This window comes from Tupaia chinensis, unplaced genomic scaffold (genome assembly GCF_000334495.1).
Source record: "Tupaia chinensis unplaced genomic scaffold, TupChi_1.0 Scaffold000382_1, whole genome shotgun sequence".
NCBI lineage: Eukaryota > Metazoa > Chordata > Mammalia > Scandentia > Tupaiidae > Tupaia > Tupaia belangeri.
This window is the reverse complement of record NW_006159884.1, coordinates 901,319-918,953: the sequence shown is the minus strand read 5'-3', so window position 1 is coordinate 918,953 and position 17,635 is coordinate 901,319. Positions and strand designations below refer to the sequence as shown.

General features: G+C 37.1%; 1 protein-coding gene across 1 annotated transcript in view; it reads left to right on the top strand.

Moving 5' to 3' along the window:
- LOC102470862 (multidrug resistance-associated protein 1) overlaps nt 1–17,635 on the top strand; it is a 105,127-nt gene that overhangs the window by 27,828 nt on the left and 59,664 nt on the right. Inside the window, exons 6-11 of the mRNA XM_006153595.3 lie at nt 5,454–5,708; nt 9,306–9,371; nt 12,083–12,220; nt 14,446–14,592; nt 17,317–17,401; nt 17,497–17,563. Of these exons, the coding sequence (XP_006153657.1) occupies nt 5,454–5,708; nt 9,306–9,371; nt 12,083–12,220; nt 14,446–14,592; nt 17,317–17,401; nt 17,497–17,563 (758 nt within the window). The remainder of the gene's footprint in view (nt 1–5,453; nt 5,709–9,305; nt 9,372–12,082; nt 12,221–14,445; nt 14,593–17,316; nt 17,402–17,496; nt 17,564–17,635) is intronic.

The following is a 17,635-nucleotide window of genomic DNA, read 5'->3' as shown; positions in this document are numbered from 1 at the left end:
AATAGCCCCCCCTGGTTAGTGGCTACCATACTAGACAGCACAGTGCCTAGGTGGTCTACATTTGTACTTTAAAGGTTTTATCTTACCTTTATTGTTATAATTGTGAAAAACAAAGACAGCTAACAAAAACTAAGTTACATCTTTAAAGCAGGGATACTAGGGACCAGCAGATGGTGTAATGGTTATGTTGCTGGAATCCCGTGTACTTGAACACAATTCAATTACCAGACCGGGTGGCTTAAAACTTGTACCAGGTGCATGTATGTACATGCCCAAAATCCCAAGAGGAGAATGGAGGAGAAGGGATTGTGATGTGGACTTCTCCCATTGGGGGTGATTTCTTGTTTTCTATCTCTCTGGCAAACACATGTGCCCTATAGCAAAAATCTCTCTTAAAAAAAAAATAGAGATACTAAATGTGGTCAGTACAAAAAGACGCAGAATTTAATTCCTGCATTTGGAGTCAGAAGGAGAATCCTAACATACTTAATAGCACAGAAATGAATTGAAGAAGAGTGTATTCTTATGTGCTCTCACTTTTAGGCACTCCATCGGTTCTAAGGGAATGCCCAAATTGGACAGGATTTGCCCATGGTGTTTACTGATTCCACAGAACAAATGTGGAGGTGCAATAGGAGAAGACATGGCTTTACTGACACTGGGGAGATAATGCCCTGATGTGGGCCAGGCGGAGGGTGGTCTTCGCTACCACAAGCATAGGCTCAGGCTCATATGATAAAAACAAAACATTCATCGATCAATGCAGATTCTCGGTCACCAAGACAGGGGTCTGGTGTGTACGTACATTGCATACATTGCTTGAAGGTTACAGTAAAATGTTAGCTTACAGATAAACAGAATCAAGAAAGTGTGCTGAGGGTGTAACACCACTAATCTTGTGATGTTAATGTGGGAGTGGTGTGCGTACCTTTGGAAAAGCCCTGGCTGTTGGCCAGTTCCATGAGGTGAAGGTCATGGTATCAGGATATTCAGAAGAACCAGCCAGATCAGCAGCTGAGTCTCAGGGAGATCAGACCAAGGAGGTGGTGGGAGGAGACTCAGTGTATGGAGCTGACTCTCACTGTATCTCATACTTCCGACTGAAGATCCTTGGGACTGGACTTTTTTAGTACCCTTTATGGAATTTTTTGCTATATAGTGTGTGTTGTCGGGGGCGGGGGGAGAAAGAAGTCCACCTCAGTCTGGGGAATACAAGGCCCATTTAAATCTTTAAGCCTTCAGTAAAACATAAGCCCATGACTTTGGTTCTACACATTCACTAGGGTTATCGCCCACAACAGCATGTTTTAGTTTACCGTTAACGAGCTGTGATGCCTTTCTCCTTGTTATATAAACCACCTTTCTTGGTCAACATTTTGATGAGCATACGTCTGAGAAACTAGAAATTTGTTCATCCAAGTAGTTCATCCTATGCCCTGGCTCAGATTAACATTAACCACTTTAATATTTTACCTCGTATATTCCTTTTAGTTTGACAGTATGACTTCCAGCTAGGGTGATCAAGCAATGTTTTGGGTTAATGTTGCTTGATGTGGTCTGAAGGATGGATTGTATGAGACAAAGCCTCTTTGCTATCGGAATAAGATGGGGCAGAAAAGAACAGACACGAGTATGAAGCCTCTTTTTAGAAAATGGAGAGTAGATTACTTTGCCTTGAGACAGTGTTTCATGTAGCAGGTAGTGGGGGGAGGTAGTAAAGACAGAAGGGATTGCTTTTGAAAATATATTTCAAAAGATCCTTGACAGATATATTATAAAAATATACTTTAATTCTATAGGAAATTGGGACCCAATTGAACCACAGGTTGTGTGATCAAACAAAAATATTAAATATAGACAGGGCTGGAAAGGGGAACCTGACAGCTATAGTAGTAGTTCAGAAAATAAAGATAGAGGGACCAGCAGGTCGTATGGTGGTTGAGGTGCTGGACTTCCACATGGCCGACTGCGGTTTAAGTCCTTTCTCACTTTCTGCCTTTCTCTGGTGAATTAAGAAAATAACAATAATAATAAAAATTAATTAAATTAAATAAATAATTATTTACCAAAAAAAAGAAAAGAAAGATATAAACTTGGTCTTGAAAGAAAAAAACATGTAAGAGAAAGAATATGAAATAAATATCATCATCAGATGATAAAATAAAGTATTAGTGAATGTTACTCAATGATACCCAAGGTATTTCATCAGAAGGAGTCTGTGAGATAAGACTATATCTGATTCGTTTGGATCTTTCTAAAGCATAATCCAATAAGTGAAGTAAATGAAAATTTAAAAACAGATAATCAATTAGTCGTGTGTTGTATATGTGTATGTATAGACTAGGATTTATATGATATAAAAACACCAAAGTGGGGGTAGCAGGCAGCATAGTGGTTAAGGCTCTCGACTCCCACAAGGCCAACCGAGAGCTGAGTCCCAGACCTAGTAGCCTGATACTCATGCCAGGCACATGTGTGTGCATGCCCAAAATCCTAGGAGGAGAAGAGAGGAGAAGGTATTGAGGTGTGGCCATCCCCCCAAGGGATGTTTCTTGCTTTCTCTCTGTCTCTGTCTTTCTGGTGAGCACATGTACCCTATAGCAAGAAAAAGAAAAGAAAAAGAAAAAAATGAAAACTTGTATAGTATTTTTAAATAATACAGTTTCTTAGAAAATTGTGATTGTGATAACATATCTTGGCCAATTTTCATTTCAAGTGAAGAGTATTTATCAATTCCCAAACTTTTTACATTATGTTGGATTTTTAAATATGAGATCCTTTCATTTGACTTCATTCAAACATTTTCTCTGTTTTCAGATTAAATGCTTTCTGTCAGACAATTCTAGAAATCTCGTACCACCTACTATAATTGGAGTGTGTACTGCAATAATCTTTTAAATTGTTTCATATAAGAAAAAGGCAGTTCGAATTGTATAATTTAGCTATAGATGGTAACCAAATTGTCCGTTATGGCTTTTGAAATATGCTTCTTAAAGAAATGTGAAAGTTTATTTGGCAGAAAAAAAATGAAAGACAAATCAATTCTCCCAGTATTACAAGTTCCAGGCCAGCAACATTCAGCTATATGGAGCCCTTTAATTTTTTTAATACTCTTCAATCAATCAATTTTTCTTTCTTTTATTATGGCAAGAACACTTAACATAGACCTATCATCTTTTATTTTTTATTTTTATTTTTTGAGAGGTTTTTGCTATAGGGCGCGTGCACTCACCAGACAGAGAGAGACAGAGGGACAGAAAGTGAGAAATCACCCCCCAGGGGGGATTGCCATGCCACAATCCCTTCTCCTGCGTTCTCCTCTCGGGATCTTGGGCACACACGCACATGCGCCTGGCATGAGTTTTAAGCCACTGGGTCCGGGATGCGAACCGCGGTTGACTACATAGGAGTCCAGCAACATAGCCATTATGCTAACTGCTGGTCCCTAGACCTATCATCTTAACACATTTTAAGTGGAGAATGCATCTGTGTTGAGTATAAATAGAATATTGTAGAGCAGATCACTAGAGCTTACTTATCCTACTTAACTACAAATTTAGACCTATTGATTAAAAATTCCCCAATTTTGTCTTCTCCTAGTTCCTGGTAACCATCACTCTAGTCCTTGATATTTTTCAAAATTTCATTTTAATTATTTTAGATACTTCATATAAGTGGAATCATGCAGCATTTATTTGGTTCATTCCCCTTAGTATAATGTCCGTAAGGTCAATGTATGTTGTCACATATTGTACCATTTCTCTCCTTTTTCAAGACTGAATAGTCATTTCTCTAAAGAAGGCATACAGATCACCACCAGCTGTATATGAAAAAATGTTTATCATCACTAATCATCAAAGAATTACAAGTCAAAGCTATGACATTAGGTCCCACCTGTCAAGATGGCGATTATAAAAAGAAAGAAAATACAAGACAACTCTTGTTGAATGGGGAAAAATTGGAACCCTTGAACATTATTGTAAGAATTCAAAGTAGTACAGCCACTTTGGAGAACTGTATAGAGGTTCCGCCAAAAGTTAAAAACAGAACTACCAAATGATTCAGCAATCTCAAGTCTGAATATTTATACTAAAGTGCTAAAATCAGGTCTTAAAAGAGATGTCTGCACTGACATGTTCTAGGGGGAGTTTCAATAATTACATTGGGAGAGAGATGATTTGAAACTTAACTGTTAAAGTGACTCTTGGTTTTTTATTCATTTTTTCTCTCTTCCTCACTATGTCTGTCCCAAATTTACTACACAGAAATATCTCCAATTTACTGTGCAGAAACGTAATCAAGGATTGAACACTGCAGTACCACAGAGCCCCATTTTATGGGATGCTGATGCCATGCAAACTTCTCAAGGTGGTGCAGTGTCTCTGGGGGCCCCACATCTCACTCAACCTGGCATTTAGCTCCTCTGTGTGAAGCTAAGCTATGTTAGAGGACCACCACTGTGGGCCCCGCTTACTTATATTCCAGATGAGCTTTTCCTTTGTATTATTAATTTATAGAATCAAGAGATTTTGAGGGCTTTTTGTATCCCATGTACTCTTGCTAGCCCTGTTTGTCTCTCATTGATTCAATGTAGTTGGAATGTCCCTAGAATTTTTGGAGTATGAATGGACCTTCACCTGGTTTCCAGTATAATGACAATTCCTCTGTTACTTTTACATTTGTTTATGTATCCTACTGGGAATTTTAAATGAGTGGGGAATTGCATACATGAGTTTAATCAGCATTCTTATTAAGAAGTTTCCATTGATAATGTTTAAGAATGTTGAATTCACTATACCAATGGTAGCATGCACAGGAGGAAAGTGAAATTTGGACCTTGGGAGTTTTAGATGTAATCCATCAGTTCTATGAAGTCTTTCCAATGCTCTTGTCTCTTCAAGACTCCATGGTTCTTTTTTTAGTTGTTTTTATACTTAGAATTGGCCTCTGTGTGTGAGTGTGTGTGGCTCCACAGTTAGACCATGATTGTCTTGAGAGTTGGCATTGTGTCCTTTTCACAATTTCCAGGCATGATGCTATTCATCAGTATCCATTGGATATTCATTGATTCATTTGTGTACCTTGTATTGGCAACATTTAGATGGTTTAGTGTCACGAGAGGCAGTGCTACCAAATGGAGAAGAGCCTCAATGTATGTGGAACAAATGTCTTTTACAGTTTTGTAATTACTGAGTTACAGAGGGCTTTATTTGTTTGGGAACCTACATGCTATGCTTTACCAATATGTGAATTCCAAAATCGACCATCTGATCAATAATTATATTATATTACCTAAAAAGCAGGTCTTTTGATAATATTTTACCCTACTATACAAATATCTTTGTATATTTTCCTAAATATTAAAAAACTGATAGTAAGCATTACTATTGTTTAACTATAAAGATGCCCTACAATGAACAGAACCTTAAAATATTTTCCTTTTCTTTTTATAGGCTCTACTTTTAGCAAATGTTTCTCGAGAAAAGTTTTCCACTGGGGAAATTATTAACTTGATGTCAGCAGACGCCCAGCAGCTCATGGACTTGACCGCCAACCTCAATCTCCTCTGGTCTGCTCCTTTCCAGATCCTGATGGCTCTATTACTCCTTTGGCAAGAGTTGGGACCAGCGGTGTTGGCGGGGGTGGCAGTTCTCATGTTTGTTATACCAATCAACGTTGTAGTTGCAACTAGAGTAAAAAAGCTGAAGGTAAGAGCATGACTGACTCCTGTTAGGTGTGTCAAAGAGAAGCTGGGTTTTCTGACTTGAGTGGACAATAACCATCTTGCTAATCCTATATGCATGGGAAATGGAAGTTATTAAAAAAAATCATCGAAATTTATCATCACTCATTCATTCGACCAAAAGTCACTAGGCATCTATCTTGTGCCAGTCTCTATTCTAGGCACAGGAAAAACTGACAAGTTCCAGATTTCTTGAGGCTTGTGGGAAAAATAGGCATAAAGTATATATAGGCATATACATACGTAAATATGCGTATTGATGTATGTACATATCATTAATACACATGTATATCATACTGATGTGTATACACAACTCTATCAATATGGTGTGTTTGTCTACATCATATATGATATCTATACACACATATACATCATAATGCCTTTATGATCATTTGTTTATGAAGAAAAGTAAGTACAGACAATGTGATGGAGAACAGAGTGCCATTTTACAAGAAAAGTCCTTAGTAAGAAAATCTTTTTCCAGTCGGAAAGGAGCAGCACACGTGATGTCTGAGGAGATACATGGAGCACAGGGAGTAGTCGCACACAGTCTGGAGTTAGGTGGGGGTGCTTGGTTACCTGAAGTGGCTAGGGCCGATGGGGTAGAGGGAGCAGGAAGTGGCAGTGTGCAGCGAGTGGGCGATCACTGCTCACTCACGACGTAATACCTCCTTTACACCCGTCAGCCATTCACTTACCCTCAGTATGTTTAAACATCCCACCTTGCGGCGGACGGCGCACACCACCATGTCCTGTAGGCGTGAGGAAATCGCGCAGTTCCCCGCACTGAAGGAAATCACCCTACAGTGAAGGAGACAGGCAATTGCACGTGTTAAATTACATACACAGAGCACAAGAACTGCTAATGAAAATATATTATTTTTAATGGACAGAGATAAACAATACCTATGTGTCAATCATATATCACAGGAAAATGAAAATGAAAAAATAATGTGTGTGTTTGCGTATGATAGCGATACATAAATAAAGTAATACAGCTATAATGCATGTATATAAGCAAAGAAGTAGCCTAGGGAGACGGCATCAGCAGTCTTTTTTTTTTTTTTTTTTTGGTTTGTTTAGGTTTTTCCATGGGATGCCTGTGCTCTCCAGAGAAAGGGAAAATGAGAATTGAACCCCTCTCCCCCCTGGAGGTATTGCCACACTGCAATCTGTTCTCCTTCATTATCCTCCTGGGATGTTAGACAAGCACACACATGTGCCTGGCTTGATTTCAAGCACTGGGTCAGGGGCTCGAACTGTGGTTAGCCGTGTGAGAGTCCAGTGCCTTTACCACACCACCTGCTGTTCCCAGGAGCAATCTTTTAGTAACAATTACCTGAGGAGTGAAATTAAACAAGAGCAGGGGGGCGGCTACCAGGGTTTTTTTTTTTTTTTTTTTTTTTGGTTTGTTTAGGTTTTTCCATGGGATGCCTGTGCTCTCCAGAGAAAGGGAAAATGAGAATTGAACCCCTCTCCCCCCTGGAGGTATTGCCACACTGCAATCTGTTCTCCTTCATTATCCTCCTGGGATGTTAGACAAGCACACACATGTGCCTGGCTTGATTTCAAGCACTGGGTCAGGGGCTCGAACTGTGGTTAGCCGTGTGAGAGTCCAGTGCCTTTACCACACCACCTGCTGTTCCCAGGAGCAATCTTTTAGTAACAATTACCTGAGGAGTGAAATTAAACAAGAGGAGACAATAATCTTACTTATTACTTTAAAACATTTAAACTGATGGAAATCTCCACTCTTAAAATATCTTTTCTGAATTTTTCAAATGAAAGATGACTGGTCTTTAAAGACAAAAACTAGAAAATAACACACATTGATAATTATGAAGAAACACTATTAAACACCTAGTGTTTAGAGTAAAGGGTTGTTCATAATTATAATAAATATTTGCAAACATTTTTAATATTCTGTAATTAAAAATAATGGCATTTAATGTCAAAGTATTAAGAATGGAGATACATTTGGGGAAATCTTAAACTAGAGTCCTAAAACCTTCAAAAAGACTTATTATTATATGAAACTACACTAAATAGAAAAAATGGTTTTAAATCATACAAACAATACTATGGGTATTAGCTTGTGGCAGAAATCTGGAAGAAACAATACCCAAACAGTGATAAGTGTAACATATTATGATAATGTGGGCCCACTGGTGGCATGGTGGTTAAGGCAGCTAGCTCTCACATAGTCAACTGAGTGGATCAAGACCTGGTGGCCTGGAAAGCACACCTGATGCCTGTGAATGCACGTCCAAAATCTAGAGAAGGATGGAGAAGAAAGGATCCAGTGTGGCCATTGCCCCGTGGGGAGGGGGAAGTTTTCACTTTCTTCTCCCTCCTTCTTGCTTTCTCTCTCTGGGAGTGTATGCACCCTATAGCAAAAATAAACCAAAAAAAAAAAATTTTAAAACATAACTTTTAAATATGTAAGTAAAAGTAATTACATAATTTTGGTATCTATGTAAACAAGATAGCTATTATTTGAAAATCTACATTTCAGTTACTCTACTTCTGAAAGACCTAACACAACTAACAGTTTTGTGTGTATTCCTGTGACATTTTTGTTATAAATATGTGTCTGTATGTGCATATACATGTGCACACACATAGACACACACACACACACACATATATATATACATATAGATGTAGATATAGGCACACATACACACACACACACAGGAACTTCAAAAAGTTTATGGAGAAGTGGAATAAAGGTACAAATTTATTTTCATGCAAAAAATACCAAAATGTGTACATAGTTTTTTTCATAATATACATTTTCTCTATAATTTTTGAAGATACCTCATATCGATCTATATGTCTGCCTATTTATCTATCTATCTATAAGTTGAAGGAGTTTTGGAGTGCATTTCATTGTAATAGAATGTGGGTATTGTTTTATTATTAAAATTTAAACATACTACAATTAAATAAATATTATAGTTTCTACTATTTGTATCTCACTTTTTTCTACTGCTCCTAGTTTTAAGTTAGCTATTGATAACTACCTTTTAATATTTTTATATAATTTTATTAGCAAAGCAGGGATTTTATTAAAGGAGAGGGAAGGAAAAACAGACTTCCAAAAAGATAGGGATCCCAGAAAATTGGCTGCCCTTTAATAGAATATTATTGCATAAATACTGTAGGATGCTTTTTTTTTTTTGAGAGAGAGATTTTTGTTATAGGGCAAGTGCCCTTGCCAGAAAGACAGAGAGACAGAGAGACAGAAAGCAAGAAATCACCCCCCAGAGGGGATGGCCACACCTCAATCCTTTCTCCTCCATTTTCCTCTCGGGATCTTGGGCACGCATGCACACGCGCCTGGCATGAGTTTAAGCTACCAGGTCCGGGACTCGAACCATAGTTGACTATATGGGAGTCCAGCGACATAGCCATTATGCTAACTGCTGGTTCCAGTAGGATGCTTTTCTTAACTAAATCTTACATAGTATACAGAAAACACTCTAAGAATAGTTGGGCTATATAAGTAAAATATACCAACTGTTATCAGATATACTTTTGTTTTCTTTCTCTTAAATAGAAAAGCCAAACGAAGAACAAAGATAAACAGATAAAACTTCTGAAAGAAATCTTACATGGAATTAAGGTAATATAAAAGGAATATATATGCCTTTGATTTGATTATTTAGAGTATATTAATCAATAAATAAAGTTTGTATTATTCTCAATTATCACAAAGTGATGATAATATATAATTATAGGTAGGGGATTTCAGAGTTTAGATATATAGGCATTCTTGTGGTTAAGATAGCATTTAGATACAAAACCAAATAAAAGAAAAGCATTTCTTTTAACAACCAAACACAAATATCCTAAAAGTTACAAAGTATCACTTATTTTAAAGATTTATGTGGAAGAGATAGGATGAAATTTTAATAAATTGTCATTAGCATAAAAGTAGGTTTACATGGGGGAAAGTCATTAGATATTCTTCAGGTTATCTTATGTGAAATGGAAATTATCATTATCATATAGATGCTATTCTACAAAAGATATGTTGAAATTATTTTTCTCTAGGAAAGTTACACCACCCATACCACTAATATTTTCTCTGCAGTAAAACAAAACCTTGTGAGGACCAGCAGATGGCATAATGATTATATCATTGGTATCCCACATATACAACGACTATGGTTCAAATCCTGGACCCAGCAACTTAAAATTCATGCTGTGTGTGTGTGTGTGCACACCCAAAATCTTGAGAGGAGAATGGAGGAGAAGGGATTGTGGTGTGGCCATCCCGCTGGGGTTGATTTCTCACTTTTTGTCTCTCTGTCTGGCTGGCAAGTGCATGTACCCTATAACAAAAATTACTCTCTTAAAAATAAAATAAAGAAAGCTTTTGAACTTTTATATATACCATTTCAAATCCTACCATACATAGATTATGCTTTATAAGATTTTTCTAAAGAGTAAAATTTGTAAAATCCATATACACTTTCCTCTGGCATTGACAGTAACACAGAAATTCCCTATTTGTGCATTTATTATTATATTCACAAAAAATGTACTCATATGTACATATTGACTCATCTTAGAACCAATAAACACACTGCTGCATCACACTGTGTAAAACTTTCACAAAATTGTAAATTACTGAAGTAGAAAAAATATTAAAGTTATCTTGAATGGAAACCAATAAATAATGACTTATTTATCTAAAATTAAGAGTAACCTTAAGTAGCTCTGAAATTTAAATTGGACTGTTTAATAAGATCACATGCTGCAGCGAGATGTGAATGCAGCTATCAGTGGATTAATTGATAGCCTTTGCATCCAATAAATAGTACAGCAATATGTGTTTATAGGTTTTATTTTTTTTTACTAATTAATTTATTTCTTCTGAGAGACCATCATCCCCAACAGGGTCCTCATGCCATCATCCACTCCCAGCCCCAGCCAGTAGTTGAGAGACATGTGTGTACTTGCCCAAGATGCACAGGGAGACTCAGGATATGAATCTGTGATACTCCCATGTTTATTAGCATCATAGAGCATCATGCCACTGATACACTACCACAACTGACTCTCTTTATAGGTTTTAAATACTAATGACTGCAAATCGAAATTTGCATATGTGTATATAGAGAGAATTTTTTAAATTGGTTCATTTGCTTGTAGGGGATGGTTAATCTGAAATCTATAGAACAGACAGGCAGAAGTCAATGCCATCTTGGGTCTGAAGGCTGTCTGGAATTGGAAATCATTCCCTCTTGGGGAACCTCAGTCTTTTCTTTTAAGGTCTTCAGCTAATGGGATGAGGCCCACTTACATTATGAATGATCTACTTAAAATCTACTGGCTAAATTTTAGTCACACCAAAAAAGACCTTCTCAGCAACATCTGAATTGGTATTTGATGAAACAACTCAGCTCCAGAGCCTAGTGAAATAGATATAAAATCAAGCATCACAGATAGAGCTAGAATTTGAATGTGGATCTATTGCCTCTAAAATGTATGTGGTGAGACAGTGTAGGATCTTGCTTACCCACATTTTCTATCTCAGAAAATATTTTACAATCTCAAAAGACCAGTAACCTTTTATAGTATGACTTTGAGGTTCCAGGATACCAATTTTGAAGAAACTGGGGAGCTGGGGAAAAGAGCATAGGTATGAAGAAATGAAGAGTACAGGACCAGCAGTTGGCGTAATGGCTATGTCACTGGACTCCCATGTAATCGACCGCGGTTCACATCCTGGACCCAGTGGCTTAAACTCATGACAGGCGTGTGTGCGTGCATGCTCAAGATCCCGAGAGGAAAATGGAGGAGAAGGGATTGCGGTGTGGCCATCCTCCTGGGGGGTGATTTCTCGCTTTCTGTCTCTCTGTCTCTCTCTTTCTGGCAAGTGCAGGCGCTCTATAGCAAAAACCTCTCTAAATAAGTAAATAAATGGGGAGTAGAAAGCAGGAAGAGTTGGACTAGGAGACAAGTGGCATAACCAAACTAACAGAACTGCTTAGGGCACTCATGCTTAAAGCTGCGATGTTGCTGGAGTCTGACTCAGAAATAAGTCACTGATGGTTAAGAGAGACCTAAGACTGGAAATGGTGGTTCCTTCCTTCCCATATGGCCCTCTTCCAAATAAAAAAAAGAAAAACATAATTCTAGGAAATGTTTTTATCCAGTCAAAGGCAGAAACAATTAACTTTTCTGTGTGAGTGAGACATTTTCTTTTACCTTCACAACTGTGTATGTGTATGCGTGCGTGTGTGTGCATATGGTGTGTGTTTTATATGTGTATCTTTTCTTCTATGATATTGATTGCTGAACATTTATTTTGTGAATCCTTTGCAGATCCTCAAACTTTATGCATGGGAACCTTCCTATGAAAATAAGATTACTGAAATTCGAGATCAGGAATTGGAATTTCAAAAGTCAGCTAGGTCACTTGCTGTATTTTCTATGTTGACATTAACTTGCATTCCATTCTTGGTGAGTGTATATAATATTAACTGTTGTGAAGTTCAAATTTGATTTGCAGATTTGCCTCCAAAGTATTGGGAATTCAGGTGTATAAAGTAAAAACTTCTATATCTGGATTGAAACGTTCAAGAAATGCAGTCATTACTTAATGTAGATTAGAGAACAGAAGCTTTAAAGAAGAAAAAAAAATGTATGATCTCATTGTATTTTTTTTATATGTAACACAACTTTCCATCTTTGTAAAATTCTCACAATTGAACATGCACTTTCCTAATTTTTTTTTTTTTTTTGGAGAGGTTTTTCGCTACAGGGCGTGTGCACTCGCCAGACAGACAGAGAGAGAGACATAGAGACAGAAAGCGAGAAATCCCCCCCCAGGGGGGATGGTCACGCCACAATCCCTTCTCCTCCATTCTCCTCTTGGGCTCTTGGGCACGCACGCACACGTGCCCGGCGTGAGTTTAAACCACAGGGTCTGGGACGCGAACTGCGGTCAACTACGTGGGAGTCCAGCGACATAGCCATTACGCTAACTGCTGGTTCCCATGCTTTCTTAATTCTTAAAAAATATAATCTACATTTCAGGGTTTTATTCCATCTCTATAAAGTTTTATTTGTTTGATTAATTCCTTTTAAGCAGAACTCAAAGGCACATTATATGGAGTTCTGAAAGGAAGTAACACACTTATTGAGCATTTTTACTAGTGCCAGACGAGGTACATACATGCCTTATTTCAGTCTCACAATAATAAGGCATTATTTTTCTCATTTAACAAGAGGAAATGAAAGTCTGTTTTAGTTTAGAATCTCTGCCAGGGTTATAGAATAAGTAGTTGGAGGTGAAGCGATAGAGTGAGGTCTTTCCCTTTCTATCATATCACGTAAACATCGTGAATCCCACAGTGTTTAAACTAGAATAAAAATTGCCTTAGGATAAAAAGCAATGGGCAAAAGCCAAAGGGTAAGTGAGCCATATAGAATTGGAGCATCCATTTTAATCAAAATTCCCACCTTAGGTGGTGATGGGGATTGAGGGAAGCCCTGGACATGGGTCTTCCTTATTGACAATATAAAATATTACTTTTTTATTTAAACAAACACAATTGTTATGGAAGTAAAAGGGATATTTACCTGTAGAATACTTAGGTTATAAAGTCCAAGAAACATTTGCTGAAACCAGTACTACATGCATGATCCTTAATAGATTCCATGCATAAATGATCTTTTCTGCCTTTTCTAAATGAAACATAGAAAACATATAAGAGCAACTCTAAATCTTATCTGCTATGATTTAGTCATGTCTTCCTCAGTTAAATCTATGACACGAAGAAATCATAATTGCTACCTGTAAGTCAGAATATATGTACACACACTGGAAAATAAGTGTACGTAAAACTACATGTTTTAAAAAGATAGGAGGCCAGCCCTTGGTATGGTGGTGAAGGCTGCTGGATTCCACATGGCTGACTGTGTGGCTCAAGTCCCCCACCTGGAGGCTCAAGAAACATGCCAGGTGCAAGTGTGCCCCAAATTCTAAAAATGGGAGGAATGCAGGAGAAGGGATTGTGGCATGAACATCCCTCGTGGAGAGAGCTTTCTCACCTTTCCTCTCTCTCTCTCTCTCTCTCTCTCTCTCTGTCTCCCTTCTGCTAGTCAATTAACCTACTGGCAAAATTAAAGTTAAAAAAAAAAAAGATTGGTAAATAATTTAAATTAGAATAGTAACTCTAGGAAGAAGGTGAAGTATCATAAAGCAAAAAGCCGAACCATGTGGTCTCAAGAATGTCATTATGAGGGACCAGCAGTTAGCGTAATGGCTATGTCGCTGGACTCCCATGTAGTCAACCGCGGTTCGCATCCCAGCCCCAGCGGCTTAAAACTCACACCAGGCGCGTGTGTGTGTGCGTGCCCAAGATCCCGAGAGGAGAAGGGATTGCAGCATGGCCATCCCCCCTGGGGGGTGATTTCTCGCTTTCTCTCTCTCTGTCTCTCTCTGTCTGTCTGACAGGCGCACACGCCCTATAGCAAAAACCTCTCCAAAAAAAAAAAAAAAAAGAATGTTATATATGATATGATTATATGATAAATACAAAACACACATTTTATATTTATCAGTAAGGTATGAAAATTTCAGCAAAGAAAAAATTATGTTTTTTTCTACTTTTTAGGACTGCAATTCAATCGTGATGTTGTTAGTGAATATTCAAAGGAAATAGCATGTCTCTATTTTTTAGGTGTCTCTGGTGACTTTTGGCATCTATTCCTTGCTGGATGAAGGAAACATTTTAACTGCTACTAAAGCGTTCACATCCTTGTCTTTGTTTAATATCTTGAGGATTCCTCTGTTTGATTTACCAATGGTGATCTCATCTGTGGTCCAGGTACATCTAGAGTACCTTAAGCTAAGAATCATTCCTCTACTGAGATTTATGCTTTTGGACATTTTCTTTCCTAGTCTTTTTTCTTAACCTTATTTCACTTTTTGTGGTCGCTTGATGCTGTATTCAATATTAGTCTCCTTGAATTAGGGGGTAAGAAGAACACTATTATAGTATAAGGAATCATGTATCTTCTACTTACGTTTTTCTCCTCTCTGGGTGATTTTGACATACATCTTATTGTTTTGCTTGTTACATGATAGTTTCTGGCACTTAGTTTTTTTTAAAAGCTGATGTTAGCCTCTGTGCCATCACTGGGTTTGTTTTCCATTTTCAACTGAAAAGTCATAATTAGGTACTTATCTCAAACTGAATCTGAATGTTTTCCTGGGGTTCAGCACCATTTCATTTGTACTGAATGAAGGAGGAGGGACAAAGTAAATTGGTAACATCGGTCTGACAATAAGCCACGGGGAGATGCTTGGCTCAGTCTGCTTTTAGCTGTAATCTCTAACCCCTGAAGGCTCTTTAGATACTGCGATGTTTAGAAGGCTGCTCAAACCACAGGAAGTCTGAAAAATTGAGTCCTTGGATCCTTTTGCCCTGAGATTTACTCAGTTCAATGTTTTAGATGATGAGGTTGGGTTGTCTGGGCATCTCCTATTGAACCCTTTTCCTGAAGTCTGAATTCATTAACAAAGTGAATCTTTGCTAACTGAAAGAAGATTCTTGATCTCAGAATTTAGACTTATTATTATTTAAATAAATAATTGCATAGGAAATACCAGGAGAGACATTATTGCTACATCACACTTTTTCATAGTATTTTACTTATAATAACCAACAGAGGGCATAGAAGTACTATGATGGGATGTTTTAACACTTGTTTTCACAGCACACTTTACTTAAAGAAAATGTCAGTTCTCAGAGGACCAGTTTGGTTTTCCTTTTGAAATTAGAATCTATTGAAAGATCTGGTCTCTCGGAGTGTTTGACTCTTAGCAGTACACTGCTGCCTCGCCTTGGCTTAATAAATAAGGAGACGATTGTCCAAAGGGAGGAGAACAAAAGCTAAAGAATCAGCTGTATCACTGAAATGACTCACTTGGTAAACACCACCACAGTCCAGTTACACCATGTCTGTTAGCAACAGAGGTCTCCTAGCTCCAAGTAAATAAAAATTGGCCAGAGAGTTCATGTCAGTCAGTTTCAGGGGAAAATAAATTCTTATTAATACAAATAGTAGTCAAATACTTGACAGTTATTCTACTATGATTAAATATTACCATTGCCAAAACCATGGTTTTGTTTATTGTCAGTCATGAAATTTATTTATTAGTCTTTAAGCTGGGTTTTAAAACCTAATCTTTTAAACCACAGTGAGATTAGTTTACACCTGTTAGGATGACTGTTATCAAAAACTCAAAAGATAAGAAGTGCTAGCAAGGTTGCGGAGAAAAAGGAGCGCTACACACTATGGATGGGAATTTAAATTCATGTAGCCATTATGGAAAACAGTATGGTAGTTCCTTTAAAAATTAAAAATAGATCTGTTATACATTCGAAAACCTCGCTCAGGGTATATATCCAAAGGAAGTAAAATCCCATGTTTATTTTACCATTATTCACAGTAGCCAAGTTGTGGAAACAAGTGTCCATCACAGGTGAATGAATAAAAAGTGGATAAACACACACATGCACACATAGAGGAATATCATTCAGCTTTAAAAAAGGATATCCAGTCACTTGAGACAGTATGGCAAAATATTGCACTAAGTGAAATAAGTGACACAGAAGATAAATTCCACATGATCTCACTTTGTCTAAGAAAGTCAAATTCATAAAAGCAGAGAGTTAGAAGAAGTGGGAGATGGGGGAGGAGAGTGAAATGGAGTTATAACCGAAAGGTACACACTTGCACTTATAAGATGAGTAAGCCCTACAAACTAATGCACAGCACTAATAGGCACTAGACTTACTAATAATATATTATATATTTGAAATTTCCTAAGAGTAAATGTTAAGTATTCACATAGCACACAGGAAAAAAAGGTAATTACTTGAAACAACGGCAATTTAAAAAAAATATTTACTCATTTATTTATTTTTTTATTTTTAAAATTTTGACCAGAGAGACACACAAAAAGGGAGAGAGAGATAGAGAGAGAGAAAGAGAGAGAGAAAGTGAGAAAGCAAGCTACCTGGCTTGGGACTCAAACCGTAGTCAGCCATGTGGGAGTGTCCAGCACCTTAACCATCACACCACCTGCTGGTCCCAGGAATGACAATGTTACTTAACTGTAATGTGATAATTATTTCAAAATATATACATATCTCAAAATATGACACTGTGCACTCAAATATATATGATTTTTATTTATCAATTATATCCACGAAGCTGGAAAATCTAGTGTTCTTGTACTTACTGACTAATCAGTTGCTATAGTATTTTTAGCACAGCAAAAATCAAATTTTTTATAGTTTTCCTATTCTCATATTTCCTACACAGTGGCATTTGTTTTGATCTTTGCTCCATGAGATAACTCATTGTATTTAGGGATTAACTCATTTATAAAATTAAAATAATTTGAAGTATGCTTGCTACATTTATACCAATATTTTCAATTTGCACAGAAAATTTTGTCAGGCTATACATCACAATGAGCACTTTTTAGTTTAGGTTTAACTTGAGCTCCAAATAAATTCTATCTATGTTTATTTTGATAGACAAGGATATCATTGGGCCGTCTAGAAGACTTTCTCAACACTGAGGAGCTTCGTCCTCAAAATATTGAAACAAACTATACAGGAGGTCAGCATTTTCTCTTTGTATTCAACCTTTATTTGAGTTATGAACTGAGGGTCATTGATTCTGGAATACATCATTCTTTTTGTTTTTCTGCCTAGATCATGCCATTGGATTTACAAATGCTTCTTTCTCTTGGAATAAAACAGGGATTCCACTACTAAAAGAGTAAGTCATCGTTTGAGGGAAAATTTTTTTTTAAAGTTTTTACTATTGAGTTCTATACTGTATATATATATA